Source organism: Arachis hypogaea, chromosome 3 (genome assembly GCF_003086295.3).
Source record: "Arachis hypogaea cultivar Tifrunner chromosome 3, arahy.Tifrunner.gnm2.J5K5, whole genome shotgun sequence".
NCBI classification, from domain to species: domain Eukaryota; kingdom Viridiplantae; phylum Streptophyta; class Magnoliopsida; order Fabales; family Fabaceae; genus Arachis; species Arachis hypogaea.
In genome coordinates, this window is record NC_092038.1 from 132,892,069 (window position 1) to 132,909,532 (window position 17,464).

The 17,464-nt window shown below is 31.1% G+C and overlaps 3 protein-coding genes and 1 long non-coding RNA gene across 4 annotated transcripts; all 4 read right to left on the reverse strand.

Moving 5' to 3' along the window:
• Positions 1-2,013: 2,013 nt before the first annotated feature.
• Positions 2,014-5,209, reverse strand: LOC140183622 (uncharacterized). Its single transcript, XM_072232085.1, has 6 exons — positions 5,047-5,209; positions 4,807-4,964; positions 4,101-4,575; positions 3,315-3,536; positions 2,771-2,842; positions 2,014-2,621 (listed from the first exon to the last, which is right to left on the reverse strand). Exons 1-6 carry the CDS (start codon positions 5,207-5,209, stop codon positions 2,014-2,016), a joined length of 1,698 nt encoding a protein of 565 aa, XP_072088186.1.
• Positions 5,210-9,952: 4,743 nt separating this feature from the next.
• On the reverse strand, positions 9,953-11,238 carry LOC112791774 (uncharacterized). The gene is made up of 4 exons (XM_029297235.2): positions 10,973-11,238; positions 10,727-10,856; positions 10,420-10,614; positions 9,953-10,312 (listed from the first exon to the last, which is right to left on the reverse strand). Exons 1-4 carry the CDS (start codon positions 11,131-11,133, stop codon positions 9,953-9,955), a joined length of 846 nt encoding a protein of 281 aa, XP_029153068.2. The 5' UTR covers positions 11,134-11,238.
• Positions 11,239-11,301: 63 nt separating this feature from the next.
• On the reverse strand, positions 11,302-12,218 carry LOC140182799 (uncharacterized). The gene is made up of 4 exons (XM_072230226.1): positions 12,008-12,218; positions 11,811-11,907; positions 11,589-11,710; positions 11,302-11,502 (listed from the first exon to the last, which is right to left on the reverse strand). The coding sequence occupies exons 1-4, from the start codon at positions 12,192-12,194 to the stop codon at positions 11,324-11,326; spliced, it is 585 nt and encodes a 194-aa protein (XP_072086327.1). The 5' UTR covers positions 12,195-12,218; the 3' UTR covers positions 11,302-11,323.
• Positions 12,219-12,404: 186 nt separating this feature from the next.
• Positions 12,405-13,077, reverse strand: LOC140182801 (uncharacterized). The gene is made up of 3 exons (XR_011878940.1): positions 12,981-13,077; positions 12,573-12,840; positions 12,405-12,472 (listed from the first exon to the last, which is right to left on the reverse strand). It is a non-coding gene; the product is annotated as an uncharacterized lncRNA (long non-coding RNA).
• Between the last annotated feature and the right edge of the window lie 4,387 nt (positions 13,078-17,464).

The window sequence follows — 17,464 nt, forward strand, 5'->3', positions numbered from 1 at the left end:
AAAGAACCGATCTGAATAATACATAACGCAATAAATGTATCGGTAAAGACAAAATGAAAGGTAAAAAAAAAAAGCAACAACATTAGATTGTTAATTTCTGATAAATCGCATGATTTAAAAATAGAAAATAAATGAATTCCAAACTCCATAAACTTTGATTTTAAAAGATTGCAGAATAATTATGGAGTCTTGAAATTTAGTTAGCATAGAAAATCCAAACATTCACAACTTTTCCAAAACATGCACTGAATCTTCTTCCTAAACATGAAATTCAAAGGCATTACAATTAACATATTAAAATAACATTAAAAATAAAATAGTTAAAAGTTTAGATCTCATGATAAATACCATCAGCATAAACTCCAAGATGACACTTTAATCATTTTTCCCAAATAATTAATTTCTTTATCCGGATGCACACCAGTGATAACTCAACAAAATTAGAAAAAATTAAAAAAACAAATATATTATAAATAGAAATAACCATTTGAGAAAGAATAAAATTCATTGCTAAAAAAACAGATTACAATATTAGAAACAAAAATCCTAATCTAATTACATACTATAAATAGTAGAGTCACCTTTTTTCTAGTATTCAGATATTGGACAGAAACTGAAACCATCATTAAAGCTGAAAAGGAACTCCTGGGTGATAGTAGTTTCCTTGAATACATTGAACGATGCTGAGTTACCTGTTGGACCAATATTTGGAACAAAAAAATTTTCATGATGTAAACGTTCCTGATCTAACACATCAAACATCCGATTGAAACATTCTTGAGATAGCTTCAATCTTATCCAGCTGTTTAACAAATAAAAAGTGAAAAAAATTAACACACCAATGGTGTTTAAAATTGAAAGAAACCAAACAATTTTTTCCATGAATATGGAAAAAAAAAAGCTGTGAAATTGCTGTAAAAAAAAATAAAAGATAAATACAACTCACATTCAGGTCCATCAGTATAAGGTGCCAACCCATCATCATTTTCCTAATACTGAGTTCCATAAACCAAAGTTACCTTTCACTCTCAACCTCCATGTTTCTCTCCAAGGCATAATGCACTTGATTGGATCAAATAAAGTATGCATCTTCTTTAATGTTCCCTCACAATGCTGAAGAAGTGAAATAAAATGAAGAGCAAAGCAGAGATGAACCTAAGTTGGCAATTTTTCCCTCTCTTGCTACATATATATAAAGCTTCTGCTATAAGTTTGCTTAGGGTATGACAAGACTTGACTTTCCCTTCTTGGGAAAGAACAAAAAACTTCAAGTATAATTCACCCACTAACCTGCAAAAAATACCAACTCTATATGTCATAATAAAAAAAAATTATTTTGACAAATTAATAAAAAGTTAACAAAAAAAAAACTGGTATGTTAACGCCTTTTTTTTCAAGCAAGAACTAACTTGAAGAAATTAAATTGAAAATTAAAAAGTTAATAACAAAAATAAATTATAAAAGAAATATTTGCTTAACAACTTTAAAAAAATTAAATCAAGAATAAATATAAGAAATGATCAGCCACAAGATAAAATCCTTTAAAATGAAAGAACTTATATGCTAAATAATATACTTTTGTATCGCTATTGATTGGTGAAGAATCACACGCGAAGGCTTTTTGTTAGTTCTCTCACTGACTAACCTGCAAAAATACCAACTCTACATGTCATATTGATAGTTAATTAAAAAATTATTTTGACAAATTAAAGAAAAGATTAAAAAAAATTGGTTCACTAAAATTTTATTTTTATTTCAAGATAGAACTAAACTGAAAAAACTAATTGAAAATTATTAGTTAATAATAAAATAAAGTATATAACTTAGTATATTAAAGAGTCCAATAATACTTAATATTTTGGACCCTCATTTCTTATATTAAAATAGAAAAGTGCATGAAATATATAATTAAGAATTATAAAATTAATAAGTATTCATATATTATAATCTATAACAAATAAATAAACATACCAAAAATTTTGTTGAAAACTTCTGTAAACACTATATTTTCAGTCAAGTCGTCTTCAGGTCTATTTTCATCACATAAGAGTATCTCAATCCCTTTTTATACTTAACACGTGATATAGCAACATACAATTGACCATGAGAAAACACAGGACGACGTAAGAATAACCCAACGGTTGATAAAGTTTGTCCTTGACTTTTGTTAATTGTCATAGCAAAGCAAAGCAATAAAGGAAACTGCCGACGTTGAAACTTAAAAGGTAACCCAGAATCACTTGGAATCAAATTCATTCGAGAAATGAAAACTCTATCACCGACGTTACTTCCAGAAACAATATCTGCAGTAATTACATTTCTTCCAAGGCTATGCACAATAAGTCGAGTTCCATTACATAAACCACCTGCTGGATCAATATTTCTCAATAAAATAACAGGAGCACCTACTTTCAACTTTAGAGAATGATTTGGCAATACTGAACATTTTATTTGATTTAGAAACTCAACATTAATCCAATTAAGATCAATGTCAACATTAGCATCGGTACCACATATACAATCTGAGCTCAAATACTCTTTCATCTCACCTGGTAGTAAATTCACAATATGATCATTGATCTCCTCAACAATTTCAATAGTTGCAGCGAGAATAGCCCTATCTTGAAAATATGTTGAATTATTCAAATTTTAGAAAGATTAGGATATATGACTGAAACAATATCAATAATTGGATCATCAGTGATAGGAATTAACAATTCTGAAGCAATTTTAACAAATACTCTATCATCAATTCTTGTACCACATTTACCTTCTCCAACTTGAAGAATCCACTCTGAGAATAATCTTAATTCATCCATGTCTGAATTTTGAGCTGCACTTTCTAAACGCATATTCCTAGTTAAATTAAAAACTTCACAATGCTTCCATAAATATGAAGAATTAATTGAAGCCATAACAATCTCAGCACGAGAGGCTTTTGGTATAACGGGTAAAACTTGTCTGAAATCACCTCCTAAAACAATAACTTTATCTCCAAAAGGCAAGTTTTGATTAGAAATAGAAGTAACTTTCATCAGATCTCAAATGTTCTATCACAGCCTCAAAAGCAACTTGTTGTCATTGGAGCTTCATCCCAATGATTAGATCTGCTTGACGAATTAAATCTGCCTTTTGCGAATTAACTCTAATTCTACAAACAGATTCTTCATTCAATTCAATAGGATATTAAACATGAATGTGCAGTTTTTCCACCCGGCAGCAACAAAGAAGCAATACCACTTGAAGCAACATTGATAACAATTTTCTCTCAGATCGCAACTTAGTTGACAATGTTTTATAGAGAAAAGTTTTACCTGTTCCACCAAAACCATATACAAAGAAGAAACCATGTTCTTTGTTGAGAACACGACTAATAATGGCATGGTATATACTCTCTTGTTCAGCTGTAAGTTGAGCAAAATAATCATCATGCTGAGCCAACATCTCTGATACATCATATTGCATTTCACGCACAACCATAGAATTAGAAAAAGCAGAAATCAGATCCACATTAGGTAGCGGCATCCCAGCATAATCTTTCAAAGATTTGCCATTATTTGCAAAAGTTTCTCGATCTCAATCAAACAAAAGGTTTGTAACTCCTCAAGTGTCATTGTTAACGCTATTAGAAAAAAGAAAAAACTAAAAGTTACAAAAACAAAGAAATAGTTCCAATGAGAAATTATGTTGTTAACATGTATGAAAATAATTGAAACAAATAAAGTAAATTCGTTTCTTTTAAAAAATACCTGGATATTGTAGCTGAATCCTTCTATGATAAAGAATGTCATTAGATAAATACACCCAAGTTTGATTCCAAACAGATAAAGGTCTACTGATTGAAGCTGACAATAATAATGTTACAAATAATCGTCTGAGTTGCAAGCCTGTTCCTAACAGAGCAGCTTCTTTAATAGCTTCAAACAAACTCATTATCATCAGTCAACAATCCTAATGCAGAACATGCTTCTTGAAATGTATCATAAGTAGTCCCATTAACTGTTCTAATGCTCTTAAAGCTAGTACACCCTCTTTGTACATTTAATAACAAACGCATATAAAACAATTCACCCGCAGTTGGGGAACAAAACTCAATCTACCGATTGAAAATCCCCTTTGTCTTGGTTTCCATTCCCTATTATCAACAATATAAACAAAATGCCGTGGGAACTCAACATATGTCAAATCTTTCCCTTCGGGATAGACCCTATTTGCTAACATCCAAGCTATAAACATGGTAACCAACTCCTTATTCCTCACAAGAATAGAACTTATAGTGTCACGATCATCAAAGATAATATGTTGCTGGTTTGGCAAATGGAAAGTTAACCTTTGAACAGATGGCCATCTATGATGAATATCATATGCAAAAATTCTCCATACAGACTCACATGGAGATAGATATCGACAATCAAAATACTCTTTAATTTCATCAAGAACACGAGTATTTTGGTTCCCAACATGAACATTGCTAACTGTGGCTGTAACACGATCAGGACCTTTGTTGACATATTTGAATAAATATTTAATCACATTTGACTTATTGCAAAACTCCAAATTGATGTGAGCACGATACTTCATTAAAAGCAAAGGATTATAAGGACAACAAATCTATTATCAATCTGAACACCATAAGCTTCATATGTAACACCAAGATCAGACGTCTGTAAATAGGATAACCTTCTTCATCAAAAGAAGTTTGTTCACTAAACCTCTTTGGATAAAATTTAGAACACCTACCACACGCATACACGGAGAATTAAACCTAAGTTGACCACAAGGACCATGAATCATACATTTTGTTACCACATCATAAAGCTGAGGATATCTTGTAGGATTAGGAAGCTCAGCACATATAAGTTCATCTATTATCTCAGTTGATTGTAATCTTGACCTTCCATCAAGCCAAAGTACAATATGTGCATGTGGTAGTCCCCTCTTTTGGAATTCAATCGTATACATACCTAAATTAAAATGATAAACCAAAATTTGTAAACAACATTCACAACTAAATTTTTAAAAATAATGTAAGTAACATTTATGCACCTGCATTAAGTGGCCCAAAGAAAACACCATCTTTTAAATCAGTGAGTAAACACTTCAATTTTGCATGGAAAACTCGACACGAAATATCCGGACGATCAGCAATAGGAATACCATCAATACTTGTATATCTTTGAAATTCAGGCCAATTTGGATTGCAAGTCATTGTCATAAATAAATCCGGATAACCAAAATGCTTACAAATAGCCATTGCATCTTGACAATTGTTAAACATGTATCTTTGCCACCAGTGAAAGAAGAAGGTAAAATAACTCTTGTACCTATTGATGAAGCTTCAATATCACCACGCTGCATAGCTTCTTCAATTCCGTTTAAAAATTCTCCGCGAATAGTATTTTGTTTTTGCCTTATCTCATAAAGCCTTTGTGACTCAACCATAGAGAAACTATCAACAATAAATTGTTGGAACAACCTTCTAGATTTGTGAATAATACTTTCTTCTATCTCTCTCATTTGCAAACGAAAACATATGAACTCACGCAATGAAACTTTTGTCCTTCTACCACGAATATTGATATTCTGAACACCTCTATAAGGTATGTTCTTTTCGAAACCATCTTCACCATAAGGAAAAAGTAAAGGATATTGCAATGACCAATATAAAGGGTGAGTTTCATAAATTCGTCTCAATTGACCATCTACAGATCGAAGGATTATATCCCTTCCTTGATCAGAACTATCAAAATCACCAACTATTAAAGCAGCTATTTCATCACATGATGGAAAATTATAGACTCTCCGATCAGATCTCCTTTGACAAAATAATCTAAGAGAGTAAACTTCTGAAGGATGATACTCATGGAATTCTCGAACTCTTCGAAATGACTTTGCAATAACATTATGTTCATCAATCATTTGTAGCAATCGAACAATCAATTCTGTATCTATATCAAATGTATGACTGGCATAAAAAGAACATAAGAATCATAACAACACACATACATCTTAATTTTTTTTAAATTCAAAGTTTAAATAAAAATTAACACATACCTAAAAATACTTTGCCGATTAGTAACCTCGTGTGCCGTGTCATAAACATATAGTTGTGCAAACTTAGGCTTTTCGCCAGCATTAGGCAGCAAACTACCAATTCTGTGATAATTTTGTCCAGTCACAATAAACTGTGGCGGACCACTCCCATCATTGATAGAATTAAGAATTTTACCCCCAAATGAGGTGAAAGCGAACATACTGTTGTATGAACGTATATTCTTTTGGAAATGTCGGCTTTTGGCATCAATTCCGTTAATTAGTTCAACTAATAAATCAGGTGCTCACTCCAAAAACGGTAATTGAACTTTATCTTTAGCACAGCAAATTGTAAAAACAGGTTGCCCTTGTCTTGAATCTTTCTCTAGTCGTTCTAAATACCAAAAAGAAGCTCCACACGTGGAACATGTGCAATCACAATCTCCAATATCAAGACAATCTAAAGAACCAATGTATGATGTAAGATTGGTTTATTTAAAAAAAGTTAAACTTAAAAAAAGTAAAAATGTCATACTAAAGCACTTACTACTTGTTATTATTACCCTTTATACTAAAAAAAAACTGCTTTTAAACAAAATTTACATTTAATAATTTTTAAAAATATAGTTAAATAGTTAGAAGTTGTTACTGTAACTTTATTTGCAAGAAGAAGTATATATTTATTTGTTAAAAAAGCTGTTTTAGAAAAGAAATTATCCAAAAAAATTTTATATTTTTCTAAAAGATATATTAAAGAAGAATTTGTTTTAAACAACTTATGATATAAGATTGGTTTATTTTTTTAAAAAAAATTAAGAGTCTAAAACACTTGTTGCTTGTTATAATTACCTAAAAAAACTGCCATTGAAAAAAAATTTACATTTACCCATTTTTAAGAGTACATAACTTTCTAAAAAAACTTCATATATTTTCCTAAAAGATATATTAAAGAAGAATTATTTTTAAAACAATTTAGATATAAGACTGATTTATTAAAAAAAATTAAAAAGAGTAATTAAAAATATAAGACTAAAACACTTGTTGCTTGTTATGATTACCCCTTATGCTTAAAAAAGTTGCTTTTTAAACTTTGTTTGCAAGAAAAACTTTTTCTTTCTTAAAAAAGTTGGTTTAAAAAAGAAATTCTCGAAATAGTTAGAAGTTGTAACTATAACTTTGTTTTTTAAGAGCCAAACTATAACTTTGTTTTTTAAGAGCCAATGAGTAATAGCTCAAATGGCATAGTTTCTCCATACTCAAATAAGATGTTGCAGGTTCGAGTCTCCTATCTTTAATAAAAAAAAAAACTTTGTTTTTTAAGAAAAACTTTGTCTTTCTTAAAAAGGTTGTTTTTGAAAAAAAATTCTCTAGAAAACTCCTTATATTTTCCTGAAAGATATATTAAAAAAGAATTTTTTTTAAAATGATTTATGATGTAAGATTGGTTTAATTTTTTCTTTTAAAAAAAGAAAAATTTTAAAAAGAATAAAAATATTAGACCAAAATACTTGCTACTTGTTATGATTACACTTTATGCCTTAAAAAATGCTTTTAAAAGAATTCCGTTTAAAATTTTAAAAATATAATTAAATAGTTAGAAGTTGTTACTATAACTTTGTTTTTAAGAAAACATTTTTTCTCCTTAAAAAAGTTGTTTTAGAAAAAAAAATTCTGTTGCAAAACTTCTTATATTTTTCTAAAAGATATATTAAAGTAAATTTTTTTTAACCAATTTATTATGTAAGACTGGTTTATTTAAGAAAAAAGAAAAACTTAAAAAAGGTTAAAAATGTAAAACTAAAACACTTGCTGCTTGTTATGATTATCCTTTATGCTAAGAAAAGCTGCTTTTAAAAGATAGTTTACATTTAATAATTTTTAAAAATATAATTGAATAGCTAGAAGTTGTTATTATAACTTTGTTTGCAAGAAAAATTATTCTTTCTTAAAAAGTTGGTTTAATAAAAAAATTATCTAAAAAAACATATATTTTTTTAAAAAATATATTAAAAAAGATTTTTTTAAAACAACTTAAGAGATAAGACTGGGTTATTTAAAAAAAATAAAAAATTTAAAACACTTGCTACTTGTTATGATTACCCAAAAAAAGCTGCTTTAAAAAAAATTACATTGTTAAAATTTTTAAAAATATATAACTTTGTAAAAAACTACTTATATTTTTCTAAGAAATATATTAAAGGTGATTTTTTTTAAAAAAATATATTAAAAAAAATTTTGTTGACACTGTTGAAAAAGATGTTAAAAAAAATAAATGGAAGAAAAGTTAGCTAGACTTATGTTAACATATGAATTAAAAATAATTTAAAGTTAACCATAATTAATTTAAAAAAAGATTGAACCTAAGCATAACTTAAAAAGATGAAAAAATTGAATAACCTAACCTTGCATTTCACTTTGTGCAAATAATGGATGATCAGCAGCAACATCATCAACAGGTGAAATACTGATAGAAGGATCTAAAATATCTAGTAATTCTTCTACAATTTCAAACCAAACAAAAATGAAATCAAATCACACAAATCAACACTATAAAATTATTTATCATTTCTTATAATAATACCGTGAATAATATTGAATATAGTTATGACAACTAAATAATTTATCTATATTGAAGTAACAATAAAGTTAACCAATAAACAGGAGAATTACAAACAACATATACTCATTAAAAGTAACACATTCTATGAAATAAACGTATAAATATTTACCATAATTAATTCCAGTAGCTTTATCTCCAAGTTTCCTTTTAGCAACTAAGAACGAACCAGCCATGGATAGAAGAAATAAATAGGAAATAAAAGTAAAACCAATCAACTTATATTAATAACTATGACCGACTCTAACCTAGTAAAAAGAAGGACAACACACCTTTTATATTCCCAGATTTCAATGCTTTCTTCCTTTTCAAAATGTTAATTCTTTTCAACCTCGAAGCCGCAGCATTGGAAGACATGATTTTAAAGAAAATAAAAGACAGCAATCTACAAAAAGACAGAATGACGCATCATTTTATACGTAATCGAGAAGACTGTTGAATCACACACACGCTTGCTCTGTATACTTATATACGTAACACAAAAAGGTTGAGATATAAATCAATAGGAACAAAAAATAGTATATAAGCACAAATACAAAAGGATAGTAGCAAATTTGCAATAGAAATGAAACATTCGATCAATTACAATACAATCAAATGAGACTATTACATTGAAATTTACTGTAACCATATGATATGTTGAATTAAAACACATGTTCAAAGACAATTATGGAGCATAACAACAACTAATCATGAACAACACAAATGAATAAAAGACAGCATACGAAAAATACAAAAGAATTAAGACTAATGAAGCTATTTCCTTCCATTAATATTATAAAATTCACTACACTTGCTTGCTTACATTCACAAAAGTGACATTATAATTCCACACTCTGACTATAACCTATGTCCTTCTAAATACATGACAATATGTCCAATCTTTAGCAAAGTACATTTGAAATTAACACATACCCTTCCTAATTCAAAAAAGCATAACAATACTTACAACAGACCAACCAAAACACAAAAACATGAAGGGATAAGGTGTGACTCTCCTAACAGTTGGACATGTCTCAAAAAAAAAGGACACACTTCAAATATAAGTCAGCATGAGAAATATGAAATCTAATTCGGAATTTAAGTCATATAACCCTAATAAAGCTGCTAACTTCAGCTAAATAACTATCCATCCAAATTATCTTCAATCTTGATCATCTTTGATGAAGGACCAACAGTTTCCTCCAAGGCTTTCTGAAAATCTGATTCAAGGTTTCTCTTTACTTTGGAACGCACAACATCATTGCAAATAAAAGAAACATCATTGTTGTCCGAATTATCCAGAAGATGAGATAGGAAGTCCTAGACAGATAAAAAAATAGAAAACAACACAACCAATGAATAAAAAGAGAAAATGGAATGCAATAATAAATTGAATAAGAGATTTGATTCAATAGAAAATTTAGACTGTGTGACCTGAGTTTCTTCAACACCTGAGTTGAGCAATGAGCCAACTTCATCACTAAAGACCTGATTCTCATCATTATCGCCAGAAACTTGAGGAACAACAGATTTCCTATTAGCGTCCATATCTATCGAAATGTCATTAAGACCAGGAACACTTTCATCCTTATCCAAGACTGAAAGCTTAACATCTTTTGAAGTAGGCTGTGTATAAGAGGGTTCACCTATGTCCAAACCAATCCCAGGAACATGTGCATCCTTCGATAAAGAATGAAAGAAGAAACACTCAAGCAAGAGCAATGTAATAAAAAAAATAAAAGAATCAAAGAATAAAGAAAAAGCAAAGAAGAATAAAAAAGAATAACCTTGACAGGTGTCACTTCGTTCTCATTCTCAGCAAGCTCAAACATAGAACTAATAGTTGGGTCATCACATATCCTTTTTACACGAAAGGTTCCAAAGTATTTGTCTATACCAAGGGACTTGGTATCTACTTTTAGTAAAACTTTTTTACCCTCTAAAGTTTTAAATGTAATAGGATAGCTATCTCCACACAGAACCTATAAGGATAAAATCAGAGAGGTCACCATCTACGTCATAATGAATAATATCATAAAAAATGATAACTATTTATAGCTCAACATTTAGATGGACGTAAAAAATTATACGTACAGTTGGCTCCTTTTGGACTTCATTAAAAAGGTCAGCACATGCTTTTTTAAGCAAATAAGCTGTTTCACGATCAAACAAAACGAATATGCCCTGTCCAGTATGATCAGAAACTGCTACTTTAAGTCTGAACCTATAACAATATCACGATAAAATAGAAAAATTAATAAAAAACCTTGTTAGAATTTAAGTAAACAAAAAGAGCAAGAAGTAATAATTTAAAAAGCTACAAATTATGAAAATAGAAACCTTGGAATCACATTTGTCACATGATGCATGCAAACATCACAGAAATAGACCCCAGACTCAAGATAAACTGCCTTTCCACACACACAAGTGGAATACCACCAACAGCCCTCTTCAACAATATCAGTGATAGTACCCATAATAACAAAACTCCCATCCTGCATACCATGCACAACAGAAGAGGGCAGAATTAAAAAAGTAAAAATTTATAAACATCTTTGTTATCATGTAATTGATCTATTGTGGATCGCCTAGTTAGGCGCATGAAGTCATCCTCCAATGAAACGGATTTTCCCTCATTCGCAATGAATAAAGGTTGAGTGCCATTAATTCCTTGTTCGACCATGCTAAGATTTAATAAATACTATTCAGTTTCACATCAACAGAATAAAAGAAAAACAAAGAAAGGACCGCAACATAGAGATAATTTGGGAGGGATAACACAAACCTTTTTCGAAAATCAATAACTTCTGACAAATCAGGATTAAAGTAAATTTTTGTTGCTTTCATAACATTCTGGAGACCAGGTTGACCTATGGGTAATAAAAGAATGTCAACAGATCTAAAGATCAGGATAACATAACCGTACACATAATAAGATAACATTCAGTTATAACACCTCGAAAAAGTTTAATCTTAGCAAGTTGAACAATGACAACCGGTTGCTCAACATAACCAGAAGCAAGAAAATCATTTAACTGGTCCACGTACTCTCCAAATAATGCGCATCGCAGCATCATCCTACACATGAAAAAAAGGAAAACTCAGTAGAAGCTTTTTTCAGAATGGAATCCAATACAAATAAATATAGAAACAAAAACAAAGGATGAGAGCAACTTACTTTTGTGAAGAAAGTTTGACAACAACCATCTTAACCGTTTTACCATCCCTGTCATAGTTTTTCTCTTCCCCAACCAATGTCAAAAGACCAATTACATCTACATTGATATGTTAATAGGAGTAAAAAAGATGTAAGAAAGAATTTTCAGAAGAAAAGAAATTGAAGAAGTAACTGAAAGACACGAGGCCAAGACTCACCAACTAAATAGTCATGATCCTGACTCATTTGCAATATGTCTTCAAAGGGATATATAGAAAAACAAGACTTGGGTATTATATCATCAGGAATTGTTGTCACTGTTGTACGAAATAGAAAAATGAGTTTGAACTCATGCTTTGTAGCTCTATAAGAGCCTTGGTTTGAAACAACAGCAAAATAACTCATCTTATAACAACTGCCTTCAAGAAGATGATCTTTAAACTTGTGTATTAGCTGCTTCCTTATAGTGCGCATCGCAGCATCATCCTACACATGAAAAAAAGGAAAACTCAGTAGAAGCTTTTTTCAGAATGGAATCCAATACAAATAAATATAGAAACAAAAACAAAGGATGAGAGCAACTTACTTTTGTGAAGAAAGTTTGACAACAACCATCTTAACCGTTTTACCATCCCTGTCATAGTTTTTCTCTTCCCCAACCAATGTCAAAAGACCAATTACATCTACATTGATATGTTAATAGGAGTAAAAAAGATGTAAGAAAGAATTTTCAGAAGAAAAGAAATTGAAGAAGTAACTGAAAGACACGAGGCCAAGACTCACCAACTAAATAGTCATGATCCTGACTCATTTGCAATATGTCTTCAAAGGGATATATAGAAAAACAAGACTTGGGTATTATATCATCAGGAATTGTTGTCACTGTTGTACGAAATAGAAAAATGAGTTTGAACTCATGCTTTGTAGCTCTATAAGAGCCTTGGTTTGAAACAACAGCAAAATAACTCATCTTATAACAACTGCCTTCAAGAAGATGATCTTTAAACTTGTGTATTAGTTGCTTCCTTATAGTGGCCTGGATTTTGGTAGACTATGAACATCCAAAAGAACAAAAACATACAACTCATCAAAAACGAAAACAAAAGCACAACAAAAAAATATTGGAAAAATTAATAAGAAGAAACTGAGTATATGAACACAACAAATAAAAAGAAAAGATCAACCGCTCACATTTTCATCAACCAGAATAAGTTCCATTGAATTTGGAACATCTGCATTACCAAAGCTAGGTACAGTCCAAGCCCTTAGTACCCTGACTTTGATCCTCCAGGCCTCACGTGGAGGAATGATCTTACTGATAGGATCAAAAGGAGGACTCATTGCAAATAATCAAATCTCAATATCACACTTACAAAAGGCAGAACAAACTCAACAAAGAACAAACAATAGAAAAGAGAGCAGAAAGTCAGAGAAGAGATGGGGGTTAGAGAATGATGTGCACAATATTGAAGAGAGGCAATAGCCTTTTATAGGCAAAAACTAAACAACAACTCAACATTTGAATTCAAAAATTTTGCGATAGTGGAGGGAAATCAGCATTGCTTACCATTTGAAATCTTCCTCATATCCAGGGATGATAACATCAACCACTCCACCCCTTCTCTCAAACATCAAATCAACCATCACCTTCACTCCTGTTCTCAACCTTACCTTTTATTAGTAGCTCTAGTTTTTAGTTTAGCTCTATAGGAAGAAAGAAAAGTAAAAAGATGAAAAGAACAAAGGAAGAGAATGTCGTAATCTATCTAAAAGAAGAATATATTGTAATATTATATACCAACTAACATGACATGAACAGCATTCCAACTGACATCAAGAAGAAAAAAAAAGTAAAAATGCATACCACACATCACAATCTCCTACCTAAACTATGAAATTAGCTCCAAATTCAAAAACATCACTATTCATCAGAATTCAATTAAATGAATGAACATAAACCCTAAAATGGGACAAGTTCAGTATAATTATACATAAACAATTTAATAGTAAGAAGAAGATATAAATAAACAAATAATCGAATACATGTATTATGGTTCATTACAAAAACATGGATACAAACAATTAAATAGTAAGAAAAACAAAATCTTACTTTGAATTGATGAAAGTAAGAAGATGACGGCTGTCACTATGTTGCCATGAGTCTCCATATCCAACAGCCACGCCAATTGCTTGCCCTAAGTAACATGTTTTGTATATAAATAATCAATTTAAGCTAAATGTTATCCTGAACCTTCTATTGGGCTTATAACAAGTGTTGGATACCCACAAAAAAATTTTGAAAAGTGGCCCAAAAATAAATACATTGAATACAGGTTCTCATTGACTAAGAATATACATTGAATTCTTTAACTTACTGAACCCCTTATATATTAGGTGAAGAATTAGTTTCAAGGTAATAGATAGAGTTATAGCTCTCAAATCAAACAGTGGAATAAAAGCATGTGATTCATTCTTGCTTTTTATTTTTAGTCTGCAGTTTTGCCCCAAAAAAAGTAAAGAAAAGAAAAGGTGGATTGGAATTTGGAAGCAGCAATAATGATAAATACCTACCCCCTTAATCAGAATTTAAAAGTATTTTATTTTTTATAAAAATCAAAATTTTGAGAAAACGCCATGTAAGCACTAACTCTTCCAAGTTTACTAGTATAGAAAGATTGCACATAAAATTACTTAGGAAAAATTTGCCATTCCTACCAATTACATTCGAGAAAATACTCAATTTGGTCCCTGAAGTTACACTCGAGCCTCAATTTAGTCCTTGACATTTCAATTGTCTCTATTTAGTCCCTAAACTTTATAAATTTTAATCAATTTAGTCCCTGCGGTGGTTTCTGCCACAGAGTCATTATCGGAGAGATGATGTGTACAACAGACTGCTACACTGGACGTCTAACGGATATATTACGTGGCATTTGAAATTTTTGCATCAATTTAGTCCCTGTGAACTATTTAAATCCCTAATCCCCAAATCCATTTGAAGTCCCTTAACTTCTTCGTCGATTCTTACTCCCCTTTTGGGAGACGTTTTTATGAAGTCCATGATAGGTAGCAGCAGTAAATCCGTTGGGAGTTCCAGCAATCAACGCTCTAATGGAGGTTGGAGAACCACTCGAAGCAGAGAAGAACTATTTCCAGAGTGGTGTGGGTGTGGGTTTAGACCCGTTTTGAGATGGTCAGGAACATATGTAAATCCAGGAAGACTCTTTTTTGGGTGTCCAAACTACAATGTAAGTGCAAGATTATTCTTAACTTTTTCTAACGCTTGTAGTGTCTGATTCTTTCTCCATCTCCGCTGAATCTGTTTGCAGAGTGTTGGCAAGAGGTGGTGTGTGGGTTGTTTGTTTGGGCTAATGAATTCTATAAAGAAGGAGAATCAAGAGGCAGAGTAGTACCAAAAAATGAAAATGATGAAGAATGGAGGATGAACTTTGCTTGGAAGATTGGAAGTTTGGAATCTGATGTTAGGGCTTTGAAATTAGGAGGGACTTTATTGGTTTTAATAAATTTGCTTGTAGTTGCTATGTTATTATGGAAATGGTGAAGATTGGCCTTATGTTTTTTGATAAATAGCCAAATTTTGATGGTTTTGATTCAGATTGCAGGAATATTTTGAAGAAAAATTAACGTATGTTGTTATATGTATTGTTGTATCTGTTTTTATTTTAAGTCTCAATGAATAAAAATTGTACCTGTGTTAATATGAATCAAACAACACAAAATAAAATATAACAATGTCAGATAAAAAATATCATCCAAATTCTTTATAATTCATTAATAAAACATTCACATTGATACTGAATTCAAACACAACTAGCTAGTTTAGTGTGATGCAACACACAAACAAAACAAAGTAAATTATCCAAAAGGAACCATTCCAAATATAACTAACCAAAAGTCATCATTACAAAGTTATCCAAACTTAGAGAAACAAGATAACTAATCCAAAAGATAACTAATCCAAAAGTATAATCCCCTATTACATATAAAGCTCCTAAAGACAGAATGATCAACAATTCAATTCTTTTTTCTTGGAGGTTTGACTCCGGGAGTAGGGACAAATTTCATGAAACTAGCTAGTCGTGTGGCTGTCCCTGAAGATGCACCTTGCATTGGATCAACTGGTACATTGGTTGCTGGTGGAGTACTAGATGGTTGGGACACCATTCTTTTGGTTGCACTAAACTAGTCTTCATCTATAAAAAGTGTGAAGTTAGTGAAATTTGAACAAAAAATAAATTTGCATATGATTAAAGTTAATGTATAATTTAAAATATACCATTACCGGTAGAGAATCTTCATTTTGAGACATAATTGGTTGACTCATGCCAAGTTCAACCTCAGCCTGACCTTCATTCTGAATTTTTTGATGTACACCAACTTGAGATGGTACAGCAGCAGGTGGAATAGCATGAGTAGGGTTCACAACTGGAATAGCAATGGTATGAACAGCAGGGTTGGAATTACCACTTTTAGCTGCTATAGCAGCTGCCATTTCTTCAGCTTTTCTTTTTGGGCAGTTTCTCTTGGTGTGGGCTTTTTCCCCACAATAGCGACAAGAACCTTCTTTATAAGACCTCTTCATCTTGGTCTTTTGCTTGTTGCTTCCATCGTAGGAGTACATACAGAGTATATAATGAGTACATAAAGCCCTCAAAATATTTTTTCTCTCTTTGGTTAGACTTGCTAAAACATAAATTGCATTGTTGTTATGAGACAACAACAGACCAAAACAAGTTCATTTAGAAAATTAGATCAATTACTCCATGTTACAAGATGCAATAAGCAATTGACTTAATGAGATTAAGACTTTGATGAAAATGCACCTCTCTTTTAAATAAAACAGAGCAAGAATCAAATGTAACATATTGCATATGACAATTTGATTCCATCTTTTTATTTCTTAATCCATTGATTATCAGACAAACACTGGAATGCATAAAAAAGAAAAAAGTGGAGGAACCAAAAGTGAAGCAAAAAACCAAAGCATCATCACGGGTATAGAAGTTTTTTTATTCAATATTTTGCTTACCTCGAACTTAGTCAACGTTGGTGAAGAAAAGACGACCGGTGCAATGTGAAGTGATTGAAGAGAAGAGAATCGCGACTTCAACGAATCTGATAAGTCAGACTCGCAGCGCCATTGAAGAGAAGAGAAAGAAGAAGAACAGTTCTATTATGGGGGAGAATACGGTGTGACTTGTTTAACTAAAACGTTTTCCATCTCTATAACATGATACAACGTCGTTTTGGGCTATTTGAGCGCCAAACAAAAACGACGCCGTTTTAGTGGAGTCCAGCGTGGCAGTCCGTTGTACACATCATCTCTCCGGTAATGACTCTGTGGCAGAAACCACCGCAGGGACTAAATTGATTAAAATTTATAAAGTTTAGGGACTAAATAGAGGCAATTGAAATGTCAAAGACTAAATTGAGACTCGAGTGTAACTTCAGGGACCAAATTGAGTATTTTCTCAATTACATTCCTATCGAACACACTTGAAGGAGTAAGTTTTGTGAATAATTGTGGACATTAAACTTTATCAAATTAACCGTTTAATTAAGGTAATCAATACTTCATAAGTTTTATAAATTTAAAATTGATTTTTTTTTCCTACAATGGAGGCCAAACACAAGTAAGTAAATATACAAATGGG

Excerpts from the sequence above, each read along its gene's own strand:
- LOC112791774 (XM_029297235.2), bottom strand. The coding sequence starts at position 11,133 with ATGCAGGATGGGAGTTTTGTTATTATGGGTACTATCACTGATATTGTT. Across the intron at positions 10,615-10,726 it reads AAGTCCAAAAGGAGCCAACT|GTTCTGTGTGGAGATAGCTA; the intron begins GTACGTATAATT and ends TTATCCTTATAG. Across the intron at positions 10,313-10,419 it reads ACGAAGTGACACCTGTCAAG|GATGCACATGTTCCTGGGAT; the intron begins GTTATTCTTTTT and ends TCTTTATCGAAG.
- LOC140183622 (XM_072232085.1), bottom strand. The coding sequence starts at position 5,209 with ATGACTTGCAATCCAAATTGGCCTGAATTTCAAAGATATACAAGTATT. Across the intron at positions 4,965-5,046 it reads CTTTGGGCCACTTAATGCAG|GTATGTATACGATTGAATTC; the intron begins GTGCATAAATGT and ends ATTTTAATTTAG. Across the intron at positions 2,843-3,314 it reads ATATGGTTTTGGTGGAACAG|AAAGTGCAGCTCAAAATTCA; the intron begins GTAAAACTTTTC and ends ATATGCGTTTAG.
- LOC140182799 (XM_072230226.1), bottom strand. The coding sequence starts at position 12,194 with ATGAGTTATTTTGCTGTTGTTTCAAACCAAGGCTCTTATAGAGCTACA. Across the intron at positions 11,908-12,007 it reads GGATCATGACTATTTAGTTG|ATGTAATTGGTCTTTTGACA; the intron begins GTGAGTCTTGGC and ends ATATCAATGTAG. Across the intron at positions 11,711-11,810 it reads GTCAAACTTTCTTCACAAAA|GATGATGCTGCGATGCGCAT; the intron begins GTAAGTTGCTCT and ends TTTCATGTGTAG.